At 34.5% G+C, this 20435-nt stretch overlaps 2 protein-coding genes across 2 annotated transcripts in view; both read left to right on the top strand.

Moving 5' to 3' along the window:
* Nucleotides 1–243: 243 nt before the first annotated feature.
* On the top strand, nt 244–7412 carry LOC112526868 (alpha,alpha-trehalose-phosphate synthase [UDP-forming] 1-like). The gene is made up of 18 exons (XM_025137295.1): nt 244–294; nt 1507–1903; nt 2099–2196; nt 2279–2667; nt 2759–2873; nt 3024–3125; nt 3269–3419; nt 3543–3631; nt 3861–3909; nt 4038–4138; nt 4526–4713; nt 4796–4913; nt 5213–5389; nt 5473–5595; nt 5760–5847; nt 6347–6477; nt 6563–6661; nt 7071–7412. Exons 1-18 carry the CDS (start codon nt 244–246, stop codon nt 7410–7412), a joined length of 2808 nt encoding a protein of 935 aa, XP_024993063.1.
* A 6005-nt stretch (nt 7413–13417) lies between these two features.
* LOC112526665 (subtilisin-like protease SBT5.6) overlaps nt 13418–20435 on the top strand; it is a 14104-nt gene continuing 7086 nt past the window's right edge. The window contains exons 1-4 of the mRNA XM_025137043.1: nt 13418–13648; nt 14019–14217; nt 15741–15920; nt 16322–16433. Of these exons, the coding sequence (XP_024992811.1) occupies nt 13580–13648; nt 14019–14217; nt 15741–15920; nt 16322–16433 (560 nt within the window). The 5' untranslated portion in view covers nt 13418–13579. The remainder of the gene's footprint in view (nt 13649–14018; nt 14218–15740; nt 15921–16321; nt 16434–20435) is intronic.

Here is a 20435-nt window from a genome sequence, read left to right on the forward strand (position 1 = left end):
TTCCCCACCTGCCCTCTTAATCTTTATGTGTGTGTGTGTGTATATATATATATATAGCCGTTTCATATATGGAAGGGATTTATCAGTGTCGAAACGTTACATATATGGAAGGGGTTTTTCAGTATCGACTTTCTCTTCCACAAAATACCCATCTTTAGCCTAAGTCTCCTGTTCTATATAAATGGATATATTCATTAGAACCTTAAACAACAGCACTAGGGTTTTGTTTTTCGAAACAAAACAATGCAGAAGTTAAACTCCTCTGATGAGATCAGCATTCTGGAACACGATTTGGTAAAACGAACAAACCCTTTTTTACATATCCATTGATTTCACTCGAATCAAAGGAATGTTTGTATTCTTGTTTCTTGAATTTTCTGTGCAAACCCACTTCATATTTTGATGGTATTATCTGGGTTTGTGCTTATATAGAGTTTTGTTTTTGAGTTCTTGAAAAATCTTGAATTTCTTGAAGATGTTCTTGAGATTACATTCATCATAGAATAAAGAACAAGAGAATAGAATAGAAGATTCCACTGTTTCTATTTGGCTGATTTGAGTTTCTTTACTCATTCATTGTGTAATTTGTCAATTAGTTTTCCCAATATGTGTTATGTGTGTGTATTTTGTATATAATGGATATAATTATGTATCCCAATTGGTTTTTGAGTGTCAATTTTGTCTCCTTCACACCCATTCAGTCTTCCCTGACCCACTTTACAGTGTACACTTACACACACACACACACACACTATTCTGTTATAAATTGAATGAGGATTTGTTTTATATCTTGAAAATGCAGTATGATTTACAGATGTAAATAAAGATTTGCATGATCAGTTTCTAGCTATCTACTGTTCCTTCAGTGGGAAATATTAATGATCCAACTTCTGATGAGTCATTAACCTCATTTCTTGTAAAAAAGACCATCAAAATATAAGGCAAAATTGAGTGGCTTTGAACAAAAATAGCCAGAGACTATGTTGTTCATAATCTGCCACTTTTCTCTTTTCTCACTTCTGCAATTTGCAAAAAAGAATAAGTCAAACCACTGTCCCACTTATTTAGAGATTGTTCTTGATGTGTGTTATCATACTTTATACCACACTTGTTGAGTAACTTTTTTGGTTTTCCCTTTTGTTATAGGCTAAATGAAGTAATGAGCCAAGGGCATGATTCTTTCTTTTCAAGAAAAGTTGATTGATTTCTCAAACCATCAAAACTTGTAGTTTTCTGTTAATATGCCAAAATATCACTATGCTTTACGATAAATGAGCAATTTTGGACAAAGGGTATCAATTGTTATGGTCTTTTGTGCATTTATACTATAAACTTCTTGTTGGCACATTTTCAAGAATGACAATCAGTTTGTGATGAACAGTTAAGTATGATGATTCAAACAATCATTCAGTCTTCCAAGTTTGATTGATATATGTATGTGTGTGTGTGTGTATATATATATATCAAACATCTGATTTTGGCATGAAATGATTTCTTGAATTGCAGGATGAATTGAAGAACTCGAATATCGTCGTAGATGACTACTACAATACTTCAACTATACTTAGAACTAGGCTTGAAAGACTCTTGAAGGAAAGAGAGTTAAGGAGATCATTGAAGTCTTACAATGATGATGTTCATAGTAATGGAGCTATAGATGGTAATATTGAGGATGGCCGGACAATTTCATCCAAAACTGAAATTTTGCCTACCGAAGAGGAGTTGGTGAATGGAGTTGCTCCAAATGAAGCGGTTAGAAATGGATGTGAGAGACACGATAGACGCCATTCGAGACAACGGTTATTGGTAGTAGCCAATCGTCTTCCTGTATCTGCCATTAGAAAGGGTGAGGCATGTTGGCAACTTGAAGTTAGTGTTGGTGGCTTAGTTAGCGCACTTTTGGGTAAGTTTTCCATTTTCTGTTACTATGTTGCCACTTCGTTTTCTGTTCTTGATTCTGCTATACAATGTGTGTTATATATCTCTATTCATTTGATCTTTACATTTTGTGGGGTCCATTTCACATGGAGAATGGAAGAAAATAGTATGAAAGAATGTGATATTTATGGGATTCTGATGGAGGGAAATTTTGTTGAAGGTATAACGGAATTCGAAACAAGATGGGTTGGATGGGCTGGCGTAAATGTACCTGATGAAATTGGACGGAAATCTCTCACTGAATCTTTAGCCGCGAAGGTTGATTATATATTTCAATACTTTCTGCTAAACCTTTATAACATATAGCTACAAAAATTTGAGTCTTTTTGTTGATATGCAGAGATGCATTCCTGTTTTTCTTGACGAAGATCTTGTTCATCTGTATTACAATGGATACTGCAACAATATCCTATGGCCACTCTTTCATTACCTCGGGCTTCCTCATGAGGATTGGCTGGCGACCATTTGTAGCTTCCAATCCCAATTCGATGCCTACAAAAAGGCCAATCAGATGTTTGCAGATGTAGTAAAAGAGCATTATCAGGAAGGCGATATCGTTTGGTGTCACGATTACCATCTTATGTTTCTACCTAAATGTCTAAAAGAACAAAACTCTAATATTAAAGTCGGCTGGTTTCTGCACACTCCATTCCCATCTTCGGAGATCCATAGAACAATGCCATCAAGATCGGAGCTGCTAACAGCTGTTCTTGCAGCTGATCTAGTTGGGTATGGAAGAATTACCAAAAATTTCAAATCTTTTTTCCAACTGGTGTGCTTTTCACAGCCCAAAAAATGATCATTATTTGTTTTTTTTCAGGTTTCACACTTATGATTATGCAAGACACTTTGTGAGTGCTTGCACTCGAATTCTTGGGCTTGAGGGTACCCCGGATGGAGTTGAAGATCAAGGGAGACTTACTCGTGTAGCTGCGGTATTTTCTTCTGATTTATTGACTTATTTACATGTGAATTTGTCGATACTATGTCATATTATTGTCGATACTATGTCATATTATCGTCGATACTATGTCATATTATCTTTGAAGCTTCTAACCATTGAATCTTGTGAACTGAAACCACAGTTTCCTATTGGGATAGATTCTGATAGATTCTTAAGAGCCATTCAGCTCCCTCAAGTCAAGAATTACATAAAAGAATTCGAGGAGAGATTTGGTGGCCGAAAAGTGAGCAGAAACCTGTCTTTAATTGAACAAACTTATCGTCTTCGCTTACCCTTTTTGTCCAAAAGAACAGATCATGCAAATACCCTTTTTTGAAAAGTTTCACAAATTAAAGTACTTTATGATTCACTGTTTCATATGGGCAGGTAATGCTAGGAGTCGATCGGCTTGATATGATCAAGGGAATTCCACAAAAACTATTGGCATTCGAAAAGTTTCTTGAAGAAAATCCAAATTGGCATGATAAAGTAGTCTTGCTGCAGATTGCTGTGCCAACAAGGACGGACGTCCCTGAGTGTATGTTTTACTATTTCTACAGATTATAGTTTGTGCTTCTCTTCATGATATGTTTTCTTCAAGTGGTGTTATTTCTTAATATTTTCGTCTTTCTCTCGCTGCTTTTTCTTGTTTTCTTGATAGATCAAAAGCTTACATGTCAAGTTCATGAAATCGTTGGACGGATTAATGGAAGATTTGGAACGCTTACAACCGTCCCAATTCATCATTTGGTACGTCTCTTTGATTTGATATCTTGCACATAAATCTTCTTGTTTTCAAGATTCCTTGCTACTATGATGGGCTTGAACGGGCTTTCACTCGATTCTTACTTTATGGATCCCATTTAACGAATGGGAGGAAATACGAGATGGGATCCATGAAATGGAGGAGCACGATCAGCGGGATGAATATACTTCACTTTCTTGAATTATATGCCTCATTTTCTTGTGCATTCTACAGGATCGATCTCTTGATTTTCATGCCTTATGCGCACTATATGCCATAACTGGTATGATTTTGATCTTCTAATACCATATGATGCAACGATCGTTGTGTTAGACGTTATTTTTGTTGAGTTTCTTTCACGTTTGTGTATCTATCTCCCTTATTTTGTTTATAAACATCATGTGAGGTTAGATGTGGCACTCGTTACATCTCTACGGGATGGAATGAATCTTGTGAGCTATGAATTTGTGGCCTGCCAAGCTTCAAAGAAAGGCGTTCTAATTCTAAGCGAGGTACTCATTAGTGTTCAAACATTTTTTCGTTGAGAACCCGGGAACCTCCCACAGTGCACCACATGTACCTCTTCAGGATGGATATTAATCATAAATAACATGTTCATGATGAATATGGGCGTGCTATTCATCATGAAAATAGACGTGTTACTCATCATGAATATGGATGAGTTATTCATCATGCATCACACATTCATGATGAATATCATGTCCATATTCCTGATGAATATGTCATGTTTCATGCTGTGGGCAGTCCCCCGGTTCTTAATAAAAATGAGGTTCCTAGCAGAACCTACTACTCCCCAGACCCCACCTCCAGGTGGGATATATTGGGCTCGTTTCAGTTTTGGTCTGGTATGTAACGAATTCCATGTTTCATATATGTAGTTTGCAGGAGCGGCACAGTCTCTCGGTGCAGGGGCAATTTTGGTAAATCCATGGAACGTCACCGAAGTGGCGGCTTCTATTGCTTACGCTCTAAACATGCCGTCGGACGAGAGAAACAAACGACATAACCATAACTTCATGCATGTCACTACTCATACATCGCAAGCTTGGGCCGAAACTTTTGTTAGGTTGATGTTTCTTTTTATTCGTGTTCGTATTCTTCTGTTCGTTATTTCAGTTTCGTTAACTATTTCTATTTTTTTCATGTAGTGAACTTAACGATACGGTTGTGGAAGCTCAACTGCGAACCACACAGATTCCTCCCGTTCTTCAAACCGAACATGCCCGTGACCGTTATCTGCGTTCCAATAACCGTTTGCTCATACTGGTATTTTTTTCTTTCAAATTTTAGTTTGTCCAAAATAAGTGTCCACTTCCAAAAGTAGTGCTTAGTTTATAATTCTACCCTTAACTATGAGATGGAGGAACTCAGTACTCTCTATTCTGGAAATTTATTTTGAGAAAGAGGGAGTAACAAGAATGTTGGTTGTAAGTAGCCAAGTATGATGATTAGAAATGTCCATCATGGATATCATCATATGTCGACCACTTTGGGACCGTAACTTTATCGAAAAAACGCAACTTTTTCATGAAATTTGGTACGATCGTGTTGTTTTCATGTCACAGGGATTCAACGCAACATTAACCGAACCAGTGAATTCTTCCAACAAAAGGGTTGATCAGTTCAAAGATATGGAACTCAAACTGCATCCTGACTTAGAAGAACCTTTAAAGAGACTCTGTAACGATCCGAAAACAACAGTTGTGGTGCTTAGCGGAAGCCACCGTTCGGTTCTCGATAAGGTAGCAACCGTTCTTTTCAAACGGATTTCGTGAGTTTCTTGTGCTCGGAAATTAGACTTTTTGCTGACTTGATGATTCTGCAGAACTTCGGTGACTACAATATATGGCTTGCAGCCGAACACGGTGTGTTTGTAAGAACCGCTAACAAGAAATGGATACAGAACTTGCCAGAAAATATACATATGGATTGGGTCGAAAGTGTGAAGGTGTGTGCATGCATATTTATGTTTCATCTAGAGATGCACAAGGCCCGTGCCTCCAAGCCCGTTTTTAGACCGAGCTCAGATTGGGCTTCTGGATTTTGTGCATCGCTAGTCTCGTGGTTTCTTTCTATTGTTGGCAAGATTTTGAAGTTGTTCTACTGTTGCAGCATGTCTTTGAGTACTTTACTGAGCGGACTCCACGGTCTTACTTTGAGCTTCGTGAGACATCACTCGTTTGGAATTATAAGTATGCAGGTTTGTGCTCGACTGCCAGCTACATATTGATGTTTCGTGATCTTAAAATGTTGATTTTCGCCTTTTTGGTTGATCATTAACGGAAGATATCAAGTGCCCACTTCATATTTGATGTTTCATGTCCTTAAAGTATCGAATTTTCACCCTTTTGGTTGATCTTTAACGAGAGATATCGACTGCCCACTTCATATATGATGTTTCATGACCTTAAAATATTGATTTTCACCCTTTTGCTTGATCTTTCACAAGAGATATCGACTGCCCACTTCATATTTGATGTTTCGTGACCTTAAAATATCGATATTCACCCTTTTGGTTAATCTTTAACGAAAGATATCAACTTCCTGCTTCATATTTGATGTTTCATGACCTCAAAATATCGGTTTTTTACCCTTTTGGTTGATATTTCACAAGAAATATCGATTGCCCACTTCATGTTTGATCTTTCGTGACCTTAAATTGTCAAATTTTCACACTTTTGGTTGATCTGTAATGAAAGATATCGAGTTTGGAAGGCTTCAAGCAAAGGATATGTTGCAGCATTTGTGCACTGGCCCGATATCAAATGCTTCGGTTGAAGTTGTCCAAGGTGGAAGGTCCGTGGAGGTTCGAGCCAATGGGGTCTCCAAGGTTCGAACTTTTTCCGCACCCTTTTCACTTGATGTGTTATGGCACGAACCCGTGTTGATCTTTCCCTTTTACATGACAACTTTAGGGCGCGGCCATAAGTGGCATTTTAGGACAGATTATACACGATAAAGATATGAAGACTCCAATTGATTACGTGCTGTGTGTCGGCCATTTCCTTCCAAAGGTACGTGTTTTCATCGTCCTATGAAAATTGCATTCATCGACTTTATATGAATATGACTTGGGGGCAATTACGTTCTGTTAGCTTAAGATTTCAACAAAAGACGACATCTTTTCCATTTTACTGGCATGATCTTTTGACCAGTGCTGTTTCATGAGAGATGCACGAGGCCCTGGATTTTTCGGTCCTGGGGACGGGCCTTACAGGCCCGTTTTCTGTAAGCATAAAGATAGCCCAGGCTTTTCGGGCCCGAGCTTTGGGTTTGGAAATAGGCCCCATTGGGCTCTTAAGCCTGGTTTGGCCCTGGGCTTCGGGGTTCTTGTGCTTCTCTGGTTGGAGCTCTGATAAATGTATTGAGTTTATACGTATGAATTGAAATCTATATCTGATCATGCGTTTATTACCGTCTTAGGACGAAGATATTTGCACGTTTTTTGAGCCGGAGCTTCCCTCTGCGGCAACACCGACTCAATCAAGCATTGGGAGTCCCAACAATGGCTTTTCTTCAAATCATACCGAAGAAAGAACCCGGTCAGAGAAGCATTCCATTTCAACTAGCTCAGATAGCGACAACGGGTGGACCATCACCGACAATGCGACCATGGACGCATCCAACAAGGGTTCATCGGTGCTCGATCTCCAGGGCGACAACTACTTCTCGTGTGCGGTTGGGAGGAAGCAGTCGACCGCCAGGTATTCCTTGGGTTCATCAACCGACGTCGTCGCTCTGTTGAAAAAGCTGGCGGCAGACTGATCATCGGAAAAGCTGATCATGGTATATATACAGATTATACACGTACGAATGTAGGTCGGAGGTCATGAATTTAGCTTTTCTTTTTCAAAACATCGTCGTTTTTTTGTGATCATGGACCTTAACGGCTAGTTTTTTCGTATACGGGTTTTCTTATGAACTAGATTTTCGCGGTCGTTTTTGAGTTCCATTTTTGATTGATCATCCATGGCCGTTGTTATGTCCAAGTTACGGTTTTGATCTTCTTAAAGGTTTTGATTATTAATAAAATTTCAGTTTTGTTTCTTTTCATGGTATCGATTACGTTTTCTCGACTAGAAACGCACACCGAATTTCGTACGTATACATTGTTAATGATTATGGTTTTAACAGGACGAACTTTGTTATCTGATAGAGATCTCCAACAATTATGATATTTTAGAAATCTTGAAGATCTGAGAAACATTTACGTTATGGATTTTATCCATGTAGTTTTGAATTTTCGATTTTTATTTATATGGTTTATGGTTCATTTTTATTTTAGTCTCTAAAGTCAAAAAAATTACTTTTAAGTATGAAATACTAAAATAAAAATGAATCGTAAACGATAGAGACAAAAAAAAAATTTTAATCATAAAAACAAAAAAAAATAATGAATTATATACTATAGGGATAAAAATTGTAATTTCAAAACTACAAGGACGAAAATTGAAAAGTTCGACAAACCATAGGGACTAAAAACGTAATTTACTTAAAAAAGTATGCATGAATATAAAATAAAGTTATATGTCATTTGATAATGGGATTAATTTTTTCACAGTCAAACGGTGTCATGATTTGAAAATAATTTTGACTGAGTCGATCACGAGTGGCTTGCGAGATGTCTCGTATCGTTTACACCCCTAGTCTAGCCTCTGCTATATATCTTCATAAACTAGTTATGATGGAGCAACATCGTACCTGTTTTTTTAAAATACAGTTATCTTACTTACAAAAATTAAAATCATAATAATATTTATATACGATAAATGTAACAAATAAACTCATTAAAAAAAACTTCGATGTAAGAAGATGGATGGGTGGGAGTGAGATTTGGTATCTTGCAAAATGGACCTAGTTTGGGTCCAAATGGACCACTCATGGTAAGGTGTGTCAGTATTTTGTTTTTTTTTTTTTTTATCGATACTGGGTTTTATACAAATAAAATTGTATTTTTTTTATTTTGATTTCAACTGTAATCCTTTGTTTAAGTAAGTCATAATACTGATATTGTTTACTTTTATGGTATGAGAGATTTTGTATTTGGAGAAATACGTTGGTATAAGATCTATCAAGATAGAAGGGAGGACGACCATGCGATCGTTGTCACTCTAAACACCTATGAGTATTGAAACTTTTTCCTACTGGACTCTTGTCAAAAGATGCGCATTTTCGTCTTCTTGGTCCACTTAGACCTGTATCAAAACAAGTCAACAGCAGAAAGTAGAAAATTACAGAAAGGACTTGAAAAAAATGATGTCGACTATTGTCAATGGGTAAGTGTGGTCCTCTGCATCCACTTTGACCTCTTTCCAATCGAGTGATACAGAGGATTGAAGAGTACATGAACGATCAGAATTGAACGGTTGTCACCTATCAGCATGCAAGATAGAGGGAGGCGATGTCTAACCGAGAGCCACTTTTTCAAGTAGTTTTCGACTTTTACTGTAAAATGATTCGATTCTAGCTACACTGCTACTTTAAGATTCTAAATATGGTATATCAAGTTAGGATTTTATCGGGTTTCTTAGAACGTGGACCCCATGGATAATTATACAAGTTACTATGATCACTTTCGAGAATTTTAAACCAGTAACAAAAGTTTAGATCTACTGGAATTTAAAAAATAATACAGCTTTCGCTAGATTCAGTATTAAAAATCCTAAACTGAATTGAACTATTTGGTTATAAATTTTATAAACTAAAACTGAACACTAAAACCATACTGAACTTATCAATTCGATCCAAACAACCGTCACGAAGAAAACACAGAAGAAGAATGAGAACAATAATACTCATTGAAAGTAGTCAATGAAGACGATAAATCTTATAATCAAAAGTACAATAATGAGAAAGAACTCAAAGAAGATAAACCAATAACAGATAAGAATCTTATAATCAAAAGTACAATAATGACAATTCCTTTATAAACTCAATAATTTATATAAACTTACAAACAAGTTTTCATGTGTTGTTTCATATGTGAAACAACACGTGTGAAAATGCAATGTTTATAGAGTCTTTTCCATGTGAAACATTCATCACTGTTTTTTTTTTCCCACATATAAAACGGTTCTGAGTGTTTCACATTTGGAACAACATCGTATAAACACTACATTTCCACACGTTATATTTCATATGTGAAAACTACACATGAGAATAAGTTGTTAGTTTATGCAATTTTATTAGGTTTGTAAAAGGATTAAAGATTATAATTTCACGTCCCTCCAATTTCAAATCCTTCTACAAAATTCAAATCCCTCAAAACCATTCCATCAAATCAAACGACCCCTAAAACCTTAACAAATAATCGAAGTTTTATATCTATACTATATTATAAAACATTTCACAAAAACTCGTAAAAACAAATTTCTATGCATGAAGTACTGTGTATTGATGTATATTACTTAAAATTCAAGATTACAAGTAAATTATGCGTAAGTACAACTTATTAAAGCTCCATGTTTGAATTCGTGTAACTAACTGCGGATAAACATAATCAAATAGAGGATAAACATCTCATTTTAAAATATAAAAAATCTAAAATATAATTAGGATAATTATCGAGTTCTAACAGAATCATTATCTTTATAAATTTTTTATTGTTAAGCCAAAAATAAATTACTTAACTATTTGACCTAAATTAAATTATAATAAAAGAATAAATATATAAATTATATAAAAATCAAGAACTTTTAAATAGTTCAATTTGATATTAATATCGATACATTATTTTTTTTAAACTTATGATATCTTCAAATTTATTTTTATTTAAAAGTAAAAACATTATTTTTCACAAAACTATATAAACCGTATTATATCAACAAAGACAAAAAAATAAAACGAAACATTAAAATGAATATATATCAGTGCATTGTGCAAGTACCTTCTAGTTTAATTAAGATAACCATCCAAATTAAATCAATAATATTAATAAATGATTTAGAATCTTACACAATTCAAACACTATTTCATATAATGTCACGTCATGACATGAAATGTATCATAGACTCAAGGTCTAGCCTCAACCTTTATATAAATAAAAGTCACGCGTTGCATAAATACGCACGTCTCCGCTTAACATGATGTCAGAGACGCCTCTTGAAACTGTTGTTCATTTGGTTTATTCTGTTTTGAACATCTTTCAAGCTATCAAATAACCAAACCAAATAAAGTTCGGTTTAATCGGTTTCGTGTTATTTGGTTTCAGTTTCTTCTGTTCAGTTAAATAAGGATTTCGATTTTAATAAAGCTCGTTGAACAAAATCCGTTTTTATTTATCTGATCGGTCAAAGCTCAAAAATTAAAAATATTTGATTGAAAAAATATTAAATTGGATTGATTTAACATCTTGGTATTTTTTAACTATTTAGTCACTTAATAATGTGACATTGCATGTAGTTGTTAGATATAAATTAACTTATGGATATAACATATAAAAGTTGATTTGATTATTTGGTTTGACCAAAACCAAAACCCAAAAAACATTTAAAATAATTTATTAAATACAATTTGCTTAACTTTGACCTCATATTTGATGAGGTTTGAACCCTTGACCTCTTAGGAGATCAAGCACTCACATATTGTTAGGCCAAAGTCCATTTGATCGGTCAAAATCAATATGTTGTCACCATGATCCCTTGCTTTAGGCTTAAACAACTCAAGATTCTTTCCCAATGGTACATCTACTCTATGTTGCTTCATTTGCACCTCTTTCATGGCTGCAAATTTTTTATCCATTTTTTGGATTTTAAAATGTGATAAACCAAATTTCAATATGATTTGGAAAACTAATTTTTATAATAATTAAAGAATTATTTGTTATATATTAATGAATATACAAGTTTTGAAAACCATACAGATTACAACTGTTCAAAAACACGACACAATATGTAATATTATGCAGTGGTGATCTTAGTTGGTCGTTAATTGCAACAGGATTTTCTTCATAACTGTATAAAAAGATGATTACAAGTCTTTCTATCTCTCTATGTATGTATAAATGTTTGAGTATAAAAGGGTATATTCATTTTCAAGATTCTTACCTTTATTTTTCATTCATGAATCTTTATCTTTCAATTTCGTTGGGTCATCTTTCTCTTTTTCACACGCTTTTTACGTATCAGGAGTTTCCACTGAAACAATCACTCTATTTTTTTTAGTAGAGATCGAGTCTATGTACATTTTACCTTGTCCAGAACTCACCCTTGGGTTATACCATGGTTCTGAATGACTAGTTATCGAGTCGACGCTTGGCTTCTGCCGCCATGTTGACCTCTGTGGCTTCACTCTAAGGATTGGCTTCCGTTGTGACGCGTTATGGACACACTATTTCTGTAAGGCATGAATTTCTTTTAAACTCTTTTCAAACATATAACTTGAGTGATAAATGATAATAATATACGACACCTAAAAACTAAAACATTAAAAGGAAACATAAAACCCCTAGTTAGGTAAATTTATACTCTCATTCTCATACACAGTGAGTCGAATATGAATTCTTTGAAAATTGAAGAAAAGTAACAAGAAAAAACTCAAAAGATTTAATCCCGATTTTTACTGTTGATATCGTTTTCTTATATGTTTGATATATTTAATATAAATACTTATTCTTTCCTTTTTGGTTTTATAACTTTATATGGATTTAAATTGTCTACAAGATTATATAAAGCACTAACACACACAGAGGGGTGTTCAAATAAAAACCACCAAATTTGTACAAATCGTGCAAACCTCATTCAATCAATCATAATTTTTTATTTTGTTCATTTTTTTTGTAATTATGAGAGGTTGATTAACCATTTTTATTGTGGAGGGTGTTAATCATGGATATTATCATCTTCATTATTTTAATTTTAGAGAAATACATGAAACAGTTTCATTAAAATTTCATTAAATATTATATGAAACAATTTCATAACCATATATGAAACAAATTCATCAAAAAATATATTATATGAAACAATTTCACAAGATTAAACAATTTCATGAAAAAAATTCATAAGATTAAACAATGAAATCGACGTATGAGGATGGTTTGTACGGTTTGTACAAATGAGGTTGGTTTTCATTTGATTGCTCCTCAACACACACAAGTATATATATATATATATATATATATATATATATATATATAGACACACACACACACACGCATACATATATGGACTTGAGATCATGTGAGACCAAAGGTTTTTCGTGAGACCCGTAAGACCAATTCTCAACCCTTGGATTAGATCTACAATTTAAACATTCATAATCACAAAATTGCCACCAGACTTCTCAATAATCACAAAATTGCCACCGTGCAACTTTAAACCTAGATCATTAGCTTATAAAGTTGATCAATGAACATAAATCGGTCTTACGAGTCTCAAGAAAAACCATTGGTCTCACGTGAACCCAATCCCACACAAATATACACACACACACACACACACACGTATACATATGTAGCTAAGGAAAGGCCTTAAAAAACATCATGGCCTTGTGGTAACTTGTAAGGCTTGAGGCTGGCTTGATCTCGCTGCCACATCACAGCTCACGTCATTTAGAACATTGGGTTAGTGTTCATTCGGTTTTGTTTATTTCAATTCCTCAAACACCAATAAACATAACCCATAATCATATTTTTGTCTTTTTACACAAGTCTTATACGTACAGTAAATCAAAATTATTGAGATAAAGTCAGTATAAGAATATAGACAGTTGACGTTTACAACAATAGAAAAAAGAGACAGTTTGTCAAGTGGGAAGCCATTCTTTTCTTTCTCTCTTGTTTTCTTCTTACTTGTTTCCATCCATCCATCCTTATATTCAATTCAAGATTGATTTCTTGATAAAAACCCTAAGCTTCTATGCCACACCATTTCCTCATATAAATACCCCAATCTCAAAACCAACGCAACTTAACATCCATCAAATATTCAACTATGAACACTTCTCTATTGCTTTCACTTCTTCTTTTGCTACCTCTCTTGGCCTCATCTATTGATACCAAGGTTCTACACACTCTCAAAAGTGAATACTTTTTATGTTAATTGAAAAGACGTTACGAGTCAAAAATACGTTCAACGTATGCACAAACAGTGGTTTTTCATTTGTATTCACAAATTTACGTCTTTCCCTAAACAAAATGCACATTAGTTCACAGTCTGAACAATTGTTCGGTTAATGTTAGAAGAATCTTTATACCGTAAAACAAAACATGTTACTTTTTCATTTGGATAGAAACTAAATATCAAGAGGTTGTAAGCCAAGAGCATGTTTCATTTTACTATTTTATAGCATAAAGACGTATGCATTCATGGTTGACACTGTTGGTTCTAGTCGCTTGTGCATGTGTTTGATCGGTTCGCTTATTGTTGGCAGGTGTATGTCGTGTACTTACGACACAATGATGATAACACAGAGAAAACAATACATGAGATCGAACAATACCATCTTTCTTACTTGTTTTCTGTCAAACAATTCGAAGAGGAAGCCAAATCTAGCCTTCTTTACAGCTATAAGCGTAGCATCAACGGCTTTGCCGCTTCACTTACCGTCGACGAAGCCTCTCAACTCTCTGGTAAACCACCACTACTCTCTCTTTCTCTTACTAACATGTGAAGTATTGAACGTCACCATCGAACCAGACTTTGAAAATGTAAACAAGAAGAAGTATAATTTGACTTTTACGAATAAAAAGGTTAATTTGAATATTCCAATATTTATCATGTGAATAATTTGATGTGTCAGCACCGAGTAGTAGGTATTCACCAATAAAAAATCACCCAAAATATATGATTTTATTTTTAAATTTATATTGGGTTTTTATTTAAAATATTAAAAACACTTTGGGATGAACTTTACTAATAACAATTCTATATACAAAAAGGATACTCACACAATACAACAAGATATATCTCAATTTTAATGTTTTTTTTTTGTCTCGATCGATGTTATAAAAAATTGGGAAAAAAAATGATATTAGTATCAAAATGACTCAAAATTTTCTCCTTTTTACGTGCATTTCTTTAATTCATGTTTTTGGTTTAACAACACAATTTCTATAAAGATAATGATTAAGTATTTTATTAGAACTCAATGATTATCCTAATTATATTTAAAATGAGATATTTATTCTCTATTTGATTATGTTTATCTATAGTTATTTACACAAATTCAAACATTAAGCTTTAATAAGTTGTACTTACACAAAATTACTTGTAATCTTAAATTTTAAATAATATACATCAATAAACAGTATTTCATGCATAAAAAATTGTTTTAAAAAGGTTTTGTCAAACGTTTTATAATATAGTATAGATAATTTAGACTTATACTTTTATTAAATAATTTCTGAAAACTAAATGTATAATTAAATAAAAAAATATTGACTATAATTATAGCATCTAAAAATCTATTATTTGATTTTCTTTATCTTTTTGAAGTTTTTGTAACGTATTATTTGTAAAAATTCATGATCAAATGTTAAGTTTTTGTAACGTATTATTTGATTTTCTTTATTTTTTTAGTATCTTACTTTTTTAATTTTTAGTATATAAAGTTAAATTGTTCAATATCATTGATTCGTTAAGTACTAGTATAAAACGTATATAAGATATACATATTTGCCACCACTCCTTGAAAAATGTCGTGGCCTTGCCGTGGCTCTTAAGGTTTGACCTCATCGTCACGCCATGTCTCACGTCATTTAGAACCTTGACTACTGGATATAGAGATTTGACTTGCGAGTACACAACCCTGATGAACATGGATTCCCACCTTGGGCAAGTAACAAGGTGGGGACGAGGTTGATTTCTATATCCAAAGATTTCTATATCCAAAGCTAGCTCAAGGCAAGATCAGGGATATATTATCCTTGTAATCCGACCTTGTATATATATACATATAGACGAAAGACCGTTTGAGAAGTAGAGTTAAGGTGGGAAGCGTAAGAAATGATCTCGACTCTTGATCACCTTTCTCATCCTAATATGCATCCAAGGATGGAGATCGTTTCTTACACTTCTCACAAGAACCAACCCTAGACATGTCTCTGTGTGTGTGTGTATGTATGTAATGACTGTTTGTGTTAAACATGAACAGATATGGAGGAGGTGGTGATGGTGATTCCAAGCCATGAAAGGGAGTACTCATTGCATACCACAAGAACATGGAAATTCGTAGGCTTAGACGAAGAACTAAAGCCAAAACAATTGGATAAAGAGGACTTGTTACTCAAATCTCAATACGGGAAAGATGTCATCGTTGGCATGATGGATAGCGGTACGTTCTCTTCTTTTCCCATCTATCGTTTTCCTTTTCAATAAAACAAAAATCCTATACCGATCAGAATGCTAATACTGCTATCTTCATATCGCCAAACAAAAACCCCTAATCTTTTTGTAAAAAGAAGAAAATTCTAGAATGATGGGAATACAGCTGTGTCGACATCAAAAGATGTGGACCCTACATTCAAATTGGTAGCTGTAAATAGCCGTAGGGCTATGGAACAAAGGAGTATCCCGAACCTACACCGAGGCGTTGACGGTGATTTTCGAATCTCCTCGAATAGGATTAGAAATTTTCTTTGGCTTAATTTGAATAAATAAATTAAAAAAAAAAGAAAAAAAAAAGTGTGTTCATGTGATATGTTTAACATGTGAAGATTTGGTGTATTGGTGAAGGAGTTTGGCCAGAGTCAGAGAGCTTCAACGATAGAGGAATGGGACCCATTCCAGTTTCTTGGAAGGGTACATGCCAAACTGGTCCTACTTTCAAGAAATCACACTGCAACAGGTCAGACAACATTTTTCCCTTCATTTATTATTATTTTTCATTTTTTATTTATTATTTTTATATTATATATTATTTATTAAACAAACAAAACACACTTCATGTTGATCAGAGCACGACATGTGACATATTTATAATGAATGTATAATTTATGATGAAAAACACGTCCACATTCATCATGAATCTGACTCATAATGGATATTCATCCCGAAGAAAGACGTGGCACAGACGTTTTCCATGTTTCTAATCAATTTTGGGTTCCCAACGGAACTTCCCTTCCCCATAAATCCTAGTATTATATGTTATTTCTTATAAGAATAATCATAAAGGTTCATATGAACCACAAGGGTGGTGCCTGATTGGTTTGAGCTTGGCTCCAGAGGTCAAAAGTACCTGGAGGTTCCACGTTCAAAATCAAGAAGGAACAAAAATCCTCTTGTGGCCACGGAGGTTCAAATACGGTGACTCTGGGCTATCTGCAAAGCAGGTGGTCGCCCTGGGATTAGTCGGCTCGCATAACGGGTTGGATATCCAAGTTAATAAAAAAGTAGGTTCATATGAGGTTTTTCAACACTATATCTATACGTTCTTGTTCAGTCACATGTTCTTATCAATACAGGTCATGCTAAGTGAACCATTCCTACGTGTTAATTGAACGGAACATCTCCTCAATTTCATACTCACACACATTAACATCAAACCCTCACTTTCTATATTTCCGATGATAATGATTTGACCTAAAAAGGGGTTCAAATAGCAGCGTCCTACCATTATCAGTACCAATTTTATTTATTAAAAAAATGGAAATGGACCAATAGTTGCCTGTAATTGAAGTAATATGTGGTGTGATTGGAAAGCCAAGATTGTCCATATCATAGAATACAAATATATGAGCTAATAAGTAGACCATTGGTTTATTACCTCTATTTGGCTGCTTCTGATTGCCATCTTGTGAACTTTTGTACCCGGCCCATAGTGTTTGGTCCCTCTCATAAAGTCATCCCTGTTTATAATTTCAAATCTTCAAACATAAATATAACATAAAAATAAGGGGCTGTTTACCAAATGCTTACTTGGGTAAGAGCTTACCAAGTCATATTACTTCACCGGATGAAATATGGCAAGGACCAAAAATCATACATGATAAGAGCAAAGGCTAGGATCGAGAGTCTTACCCGGTAAGTGATGACGACAACTCTTACCACGGTTAGCGCTTACCGGGTAAGTTGTTACATACGATGTTGTTTTGGTAGACTAAAATCTTACCAGGTAAGCAAGCGATAGCGTTGAATTTTACCGTTAAGCGCTTACCGGGTAAGTGTTTAGGGTCGTTTTAATCATCTACCCATTTATTCATTACAACAAGATCGTAATAATTGTACGTCTTATGTAAATGTGTTGCAATAAATTGATATGACGTTGTTAAGACACTTTGAAATAAAATATCATATTAATATTTTATATGACATTATTTAAAAGTGTCTTGTAAAAAATGAATGTCTTATAAATAGATGTATTGACAGGATATTTCTCAGATAAATAGAAATTAACGGGCCGTTTATTGAACGCTTGTCCAGTAAGTGCTTACCGAGTAATTTTCTTTACCGAACGAACATGGTAAGGGTTTAGAATCTTACCCGGTTAGAGCGGTAAAATGATAGAGAATCTTACCCGGTAAGAGTGGTGAAAGAATGGAGAGTCTTACCCAGTAAATGAGAGTGACGACTCTTATCTGGGTAAGCGCTTACCGGGTAAATTGTTGCATACTATATCATTTTGATGCACTACAATCTTACATAGAAAAATAAATTATAGTGTTGACTCCAATAGGTAAGTGATTAACGGGTAAACATTTGAGTAAACAGCCCCTAACATGACATATTATTTAAAGTGTCTTAAAAACGTGCTAGTTAGCCTAGAAACCTTTTATAGCTTATTGCAACACTTTTATATATAACACAAAATTATTTAATCATAAAACATTAAATCCTATAAGAACATCTCTAACAAATTCTTCAAAATAGATAATGAAAAATTAAAATCTATAAAAATAGTTACGTACTTACGTACAACTTCAACGGCTTCTCCATTAATATTTATATTAAAATATCAATAGATTTAATATCCCAATAAAATTTCGATTAAATATTACATACATTGATGATACAATTAACTCTATTGGTGGAAACAATAAAAAAGAATCCCCTCACTTGCTGAAGAATTCTCCAAATTTGGAGATTTTTAAGCTTCTCTCCTACTTTCAACATTTTGAAAAAAGATTTAAAGAATCTGATGGAGCAAAAAGTATGATAAAATCTCCAAAATCTCACTTTTCTCCATTTTTTAGAATCTGTTGGGGATGCTATAGACCAGTCTATCAAACATTTAGGGGTCGTTTACCAAACGGTTATTCGGGTAAGTGAATACCAAGTTACATTACCTTACCGGATGAATATGGTAAGGACCAATAATCTTACCCGGTAAGAGCGAGACAAGGACCAAGAAGTCTTACCCGGTAGGTGAGGGCGACGACTCTTACCACGGTAAGTGCTTACCGGGTAAATTGTTGCATACGGTACCGTTTTGGTAGACTAAAATCTTACCCGGTAAGTGTGGGCGACGATTCTTACCACGGTAAGCGCTTACCGGGTAAATTGCTGCATACGGTGCCGTTTTGGTAGACTAAAATTTTACCCGGTAAGTAAATGATAGTGTAAACTTTACCGGTAAGCACTTACCGGGTAAGTGTTTGATAAACGGCCCCTTAGACATATTTGACATCCTCTGTAACCAATTTTCTTATAGTAGCAATACAGAAAATTTGTAAGGACTAAACAAGAACATCAGTCTCATGTAATACCTGGACTTTTTGCCCAAAAGAATTGGATCATAGTGATTGATTAGGCTTCAATGATGCTAAAAAACTTAGAACAGCCATGCAGTATATTGTAATAAGCTCCCAAATATCATTTAACCTGAAAAGCAAATAACCCAAAACTGTTGCCTTTTTCGTTGTCTTAAAACACATGCAAATTTCCATATAGCCATTTTGGATTAATGGCAAGATAAAGTCATGAAAACACTCATGTATAGCCGAGTGAATAAGTCATCCAGACCATTAAGCTCATTAAGATGTAAGTAAACAACTCTACTGTCTCTTCCTTTAGCCTTCTTCAATAGGCACTTTCGATACTTGTATCTCCAATTTTTGCCCTTCAACCACAGGCACTTTCTATACTTTGCCAATACTTGGAAATTTCAATATGAATCAAACAAAACATACGAGATATATCTCATTCAAAAATAGTATTCGGATTATGTAGACATTTCATCTACCCCAAGGAATAGAGAGCGTTTTATGATGAAAACCATGAACTTGCAAAAAGGTATTGGACAAAAAACAGAGAAACCGAGAAATTGTCTTTTCTTTTCTTTTTAAAACTTGCAATGATTTTGAAAAGATACCAGAGAGTACTTAACATGGAAAAAATTACAACAAAAAGATTGGGCAAACAAACAACAAAGATAGTAAGCATGAGGACATACACGAGAGAGTATAAGAGCAGTCGGGGAAGGGGCCGTTTACCAAACAGCTTACCGGTTAAGCACTTACCAGCAGGAGTCACTACACTCACTTACCTTATACAATAGCATTCTCGGTCATTATAATGGATTGTTGGTAAGCGTCTTTTATCTGGTAAAAGTCTTCTACCTCGCATACCGGGTAAGGTTCTGTGTCCTTATGTCTTTTACCGGGTAAGATTTTCGATCCTTGTCATGCTAACCCGGTAAATTTTTGGTAAACAGCCCTAAGTGCAATGATAATGTTAGAATAAGAGAAAGAGAGGGCCAAAAGATTGCCGTTTGTATTGAATGAATATTGTTGGAACGTTACAAGAAAAGGAGAAAACCTAAGCTACTTATATAGGATAGTACAGAGTGCCTAAACCCTAAACCTAAAAGCCCACGGGCTTATATATATGAGCTTCTTATATACAACTAACA

Source organism: Cynara cardunculus (assembly GCF_001531365.2).
Source record: "Cynara cardunculus var. scolymus isolate 2C chromosome LG 14, CcrdV1, whole genome shotgun sequence".
NCBI classification, from domain to species: domain Eukaryota; kingdom Viridiplantae; phylum Streptophyta; class Magnoliopsida; order Asterales; family Asteraceae; genus Cynara; species Cynara cardunculus.